The 6200-nt window shown below is 41.3% G+C and overlaps 1 protein-coding gene across 1 annotated transcript in view; it reads left to right on the top strand.

Annotated features, from left to right (window-relative positions):
- shisa9a (shisa family member 9a) overlaps positions 1 to 5520 on the top strand; it is a gene marked incomplete in the record, with an annotated part of 85103 nt that extends 79583 nt beyond the window's left edge. Inside the window, 1 exon segment of the mRNA XM_024285472.1 lies at positions 4206 to 5520. Within this exon segment, the coding sequence (XP_024141240.1) occupies positions 4206 to 5047 (842 nt within the window).
- Between the last annotated feature and the right edge of the window lie 680 nt (positions 5521 to 6200).

Here is a 6200-nt window from a genome sequence, read left to right as displayed (position 1 = left end):
CTGTTGGTTTTATCTCCATAGCAACTAATTAGTTTTTTGGTCACTCGGAGGTAACGAACAAGTCTATGTCATTTTTAGAAGAATCAGCAAAAGTACATTTTTAGATTTACTTAGCAACGGGGTTTTTTGGCTAATCATGCCCAGATTCCTTATATAGTCATATCGTATGTAACATTGTTTTATTCACTATAATTCATGGATTCATGTATTACATTTTCTCAATATTCTGGTAAAAAATGTGCGAGCAACAGGGGAACGCCATTTTTGCTAGCTTGCTACGCTAACATAGTTCAAAATCAACTTCTAATTTCAGCATTTTTTCACAAGTAACTTTTTAAAGATGCTTAAGGAGTTAGGAGGTGATAGAGTGAAACCCCTGGAAGGAGTTTAAATTTGTAACTGGTAATTCAAGATGGCGGCTTCAAAGATCAATGAAACTTTGGTTCTAGACTTAAATTTGTTGCTTGTGCAAAAGTTTTCTTTTGTCCTGTTGTGCAAAAATGTGAAAACTACCAAATTTCACAATTTGGAACCAAATGGCTGCCAAGCCGTAGATCCTGTGGCCATCCCATAATGATTTTCCATTTGTTCGTTGCTTTGGTTTTGTTAGTGGAATCGTTTTTTAGCCCCATCCAATTTGTTGATGGGTTCTCCTCCTGTGATGTCATCATTTTTTGGGCGGTTCATTCACTGTTCCCAAAATTCATTTTTATTAGGTACTTTGGTGAGTTTGAGAGAGTAAATTTGAGGGGTAATTTTGGCTCAAAGGCGCAGTAAGAAAGAGGAATAGTAAAAACGGTTTTGTAAACTGAATTGTAAAAACGGTTCTTCTATCCATCGCATACGTTACAAATGGTCTATTTTGCTCCTTTTACGACCCTTTGTTCCATTCACTGTGCAGCACAGTCATCTGCAAAATATTACTGAATAAAACAACTGCATAAAAATGTGAAAAAGGCCTTTAAACTACTGAACTGCATAATCCTGGCAGTAGGTAATCTAATTGCCTGAGAAACGGTGAAGCCGCCTGACACACAGGTCTAACCCTAATAAGGGTTTTACTGGCACTGAGGGGCTTCAGAGGAGCAGCGCTCATCTCCGCTCCCGCTGCATAATGGGAGTCTCTGTGGGACGCTGGCAGAGCCCACGCCGCGCGGCAGCGGCAGCAGCGCCGCTTCTCTTTTCCGCTCACGTTCGCCGCTGAATGTTTGCTCTGTCGGCCTGACTACCTCCAGATTGATTCACCTGTCGCATGAGCAAGTCTGATCCCCAGAGGCGGTCTCTGTCTGCATCCATCCTCACCCACATCCCTGCCAGTCCCTCATTCCTCAGCAGCGCTCATGGAGCGATAAACTAGATTTATAGTTACAGCTGCAAAGCAAACTCGCTGGGAGTGTTAACTTTATCTTCAAGGATGTGGAGCCAACAAGGAGCTGAAGAGTAATGACTGGACTGAACGGACGGAGGGGAGAAAAAGGTCACATCTCACTTTTGATAAGAGCGGCTGCAGCTGGATGACGGGCAGATGGCGAGGCTTGAGCACAACATCATGGGAGGGGGACTGAAATGTGTGTTCACGGGAGATTTTTAATAGAAGTCAAAGAAACTGCACAGCAAATGCATTTCTGAAGTATAGCTGCCACGATTAGTCGACTGATCGACGACTAATCGACTATTAAAATAGCCGATTAGTCATTACTTTATATTATATGGAGTCAGAGTATAGTAAAGTTATAATGACATTGTGCAAGATTTTTGGAATATTTTGGCATTTATGGAGGTTTTTTTTAGGATAATTTGGAGTTTAGCTAATATTTCTGCTACATGCTAGCTCTTTTGGCTAAATTGGGATTTTTTGGGGTTAATTTGGACTTAAGCTAATGTTTCAGCCACATGCTAGCAGTTTTTGGCTAATTTAGGATTTTTATTTAGTTTTTTATTTAGTATTTTAAGCTAGCTATTTCCGCTACATGCTAGCTATTTTGGATAATTTGGGATTTTTCCTTTTTTTTTTGTTATTTTTGAATTTAGCTAATATTTGAGCTGCATGTTAAATATTTTGGCTAATTTAGAAAAAAAAAATTCATTTTTTAGGTTATTTTGGAGTTTAGCCAATACTTCAGCTGCATGCTAGCTATTTTGGCTAATTTAGGCTTTTTAAAAGTTTTTTTAGGCTAATTTGGGCTTAAGCTAATGATTCAGCCACATGCTAGCGGTTTTTGGCTAATTTAGGATTTTTATTTAGTTTATTTCGTTTTTTAAGCTAGTTGAAGCTAGCTAATATTTCCGCTATATGCTAGCTATTTTGGATCATTTGGGACTTTTTCTTTCTTTTTTGTTATTTTGGAGTTTAGCTAATACCTCAGTTGCATGCTAGCTATTTGGGCTAATTTGGGATTTTCTTCAGTTTTTTAGGTTAATTTGGACTTAAGCTAATGTTTCAGCCATATGCTAGCGGTTTTTGGCTAATTTAGTTTTTTAAGCTAGTTGAAGTTAGCTAATATTTCCGCTACATGCTAGCTATTTTGGATAATTTGGGTTATTTTTCTTTTTTTTTGTTGTTGATTATTTTGGATTTTAGCTAATATTTCAGCTGCATGCTAGCTATTTTGGCTAATTTAGGCTTTTTAAAAGTTTTTTTAGGCTAATTTGGGCTTAAGCTAATGTTTCAGCCATATGCTAGCGGTTTTTGGCTAATTTAGTTTTTTAAGCTAGTTGAAGTTAGCTAATATTTCCGCTACATGCTAGCTATTTTGGATAATTTGGGATTTTCTTCAGTTTTTTTGGTTGTTTTGGAGTTAAGCTAATATTTCAGCTACATGCTAGCTATTTGGGCTAATTTGGGATTTTCTTCAGTTTTTTAGGTTAATTTGGACTTAAGCTAATGTTTCAGCCATATGCTAGCGGTTTTTGGCTAATTTAGTTTTTTAAGCTAGTTGAAGTTAGCTAATATTTCCGCTACATGCTAGCTATTTTGGATAATTTGGGTTATTTTTCTTTTTTTGTTGTTGTTGATTATTTTGGATTTTAGCTAATATTTCAGCTGCATGCTAGCTGTTTTGGCTACTTTGGGATTCTTTCAGTTTTTTGCGCTATTTTGGAGTTCAGCTAATAGCTCGCTGCAAGATAGCAGTTTTGGCTAATTTAGGCTTTTTTGTTGTTTTTTTAGGTTATTTTGGAGTTTATCTGATTTTTCAGCTACATGCTGTTTTTTCTTGCCTTTCTCGTTTTTTTTAAGCTAATTTGGCATTTAACCAACATTTTTAGCTGGCTACAAGCTTCAGGTTTTTCAGCTATTAGCTTCAGCGATTTCAGCTATCAATTTCAGCATCTTCAGTGGCCAAATTCAGATTACAGCATTCATACTAGAATTAGGTAATGCTATATATCTAGTTCATAATTATGTAAAAAATTATGGTTTTAAAGTTTTAAAATGTAGTTTTAGAATGTTCAATAAATGTTTATCCTGTATCCTGTGATGTAAGGTATGGTTTGGATTTTGACCCCTTGTGTGATTGAGTTTGACATCCCTGCCCATTACAGTCTGCAGGATTTGAGAGATTTGTTAAAAAAAATCATAACCCTTACATCTTCTATAAGTGGTCTCTGCGACCTATTGTATAATCGTAGAATGAACATTTTTCCTCTACTGGGTCACTGAGCGGTCTACAACCTTGACATACGGCGCTGGTCACCTGTATGTACGAGTTTGCCCATTGTTCACCTGTCCATATCCATCAAAGAAGCAGAAGACTGACTCTTAAATTTCATTTCAGTCTAAAACATCCTCTCAGAATGTTCCATTTAAAACATTATATGCAAAGGAGTCCTTTTGCACACTGACTGTTGTTTGGAGGAGAATACATTTGCTGCCAGAGTGGGTTTTGTTTGATTCTCGCATTCAGCTTCTTTCTCTTTGAATGCTTTTTCTTCAAAGGTTTTTGTTCGAAGTCCTTACCGTTTTTCTCACACATTTTTGCTTTTATTGTGAAAAAGAAAATGAAATATATATTTTTAAAAAATGCGATACTTTCTTGTCTTTTGGCTTTGCTTTTGCCTTTTAACTCCTTCAGAACCACACAAAGGTTCTGGTGAGAGGCTTCAATAGAAGACAAACTTCTGATCCTTTGTGGGAGTGAAATGTTTGTATTTTCCTGGTTTCACGATTCAGTTACCCTCTTTTTTCTCTTTCCTTCTTGTGCTAGCTGCCAAGTACAACGGAGAACTCTACAACAAGCGCCGTCTGATGGTCGAGTTGCCGTCAAAAGGCGGCCTTCCCCTTCAGCCGATGGGCAACTCCCGACCGTCGATGGGCAACATGTCCTCCATGACTCCTCCAATGACCAACAACCCCATGACCTCCAACCCCATGAGCTCCAACGCCATGAACCCCACCATCACGCAGATGACTTCAATGGCGCCCATGACGTCCATGACGCCCATGACTTCGCTCACGCCGATGACCTCCATGACTCCCATGACCTCGTTGGGTCCACTGACTCCAGAACCGGTGGCGACTTACGTCACCGAGATGCCCAGCATCTCCGCCGTCTCGACCCTCCCGACAGAGAGGCACATAGCGGGTGGCGTGGGAGGGGGACATAAGCCGAATGGCCAGAAACCCAAAGTCGGTCACGGTCATGTGGGCCACAGCTCGCACAGTCACGCCCACAGCCACAGTAACAAGCACACGGGACTCGGGGCCGCCTCCCTGGCTCACCTGTCAGGGACCATGCCAGGCGGCACCTCCCTGGGCATCTCCAGAGCCGCCGAGACCGCCTTTGGCTCAAACTCGGCCACGATGGGCCGCCCGATGGCGTACAGCTCCAACACCATCGCGGCCGGGCATTCGGCGGGGTTTGGACTACGGGGCTGGGACGGGACTGAAACGGTGGGCAGGAGGAAGAGCTACGGGCACAAGAGGCCTCAGTGCACCGTCCTGGAGCCCAACCAGCTCCACACGTCCAGGGGCCACAGCCACAGCCAGCACTTCCTCCCCACACAGCCCTACTTCGTGACCAACAGCAAGACAGAGGTGACTGTTTGAGAGCAGACGGAGGCGGGAGAGTCTGCATGTCCGTTCGTGTGAAGAAGTTCAGTGGTTCGTGTTTAAGAAACAGAGCTCACCAATCACTCCACAGACCTTTGTAGTCGACGGGACGGTTTCCAAACTGGTGGTAACTATGGCAACACTCCTGGCTGTAGTTCTGACGATCTGAGAGGGTAAGGAGTGGATTGGCTGAGCGAACTTGAGAAGCAATAGAATGAATCAGACAGGAGAGGAAACGGTTCCCTCGTGATTCGCCGACAAATCTCCGGAGGACTTTTGGGTTCTGGACTTGGCAGACTCCATGGAGTTCAGCCCTGATCCGGTCTGTGAGGTGACAGCGTGCTGGGGGGGGTGGCGTCTAGGAGCTTATCAAACACACACAGCAGGAACATCCCGAGGAATACAGTAGATCCGACTCCAACAGGCAGCTACGTCCAGAAACAGAAACATTTAAAAAGCAATTCACACAATGCAAATGAGCAGCTGATTGAATTTTTTTGCGTTTGCATCTAAATTGCTAGAAGGCAGCAGGTAATGAACTCCACAAATACTAGAAACAAGTCCAATCTAAGAGTGAGGAGGGAAAAAAACGCCGACAGGCATCTGGAACTTTCTCCAACAAGTTTATAGAAAGTTAAATTAACTGGATGATCAACCTGAGAGCTGTTTAACCCGGTGCGCTCTGCCTGAACCCTTTCATTTAAAAGGAAATGTTTTGGGCGACCTTCCACCACGAAAACACATCTGCAGGTTCAGGAATATTTGATTTTATCCCTCAAGAGCAGCTAAAAAAAATAATGAAATGACACATTTGTACATGAGTAAATCCACAGAACGTGTTAAAGTCACGGCCCGGGGGCCGGATTCGATATCCGGCCCTCCAGATCATTTTATGTATTGGTATTAATGGTTAACCATGCGCTTATTACTAACTTACATAACTGTGACAAAATATATTTTTACGGAGAGTCAAAAATTGAAAGTTATTTAAGGTTTAAATTGACGTATTCTGGAATAATATTCCTGTCTATTTATATTCATAGAAACGTTAAAAAGTTACATTTTTAACGTTTAAATTTTTTTTGTTTTAATAAGTTTTTATCCTGTTTGGTGTGTTTTGGATTTCGGCGCCCTGTGCGATTGATTTTGA

The sequence above is a fragment of the Oryzias melastigma genome, linkage group LG19 (assembly GCF_002922805.2).
Source record: "Oryzias melastigma strain HK-1 linkage group LG19, ASM292280v2, whole genome shotgun sequence".
Classification (NCBI taxonomy): Eukaryota; Metazoa; Chordata; class Actinopteri; order Beloniformes; family Adrianichthyidae; genus Oryzias; species Oryzias melastigma.
Note: the sequence above shows the minus strand (reverse complement) of the source record. Positions and strands in the feature narration are given on the sequence as shown.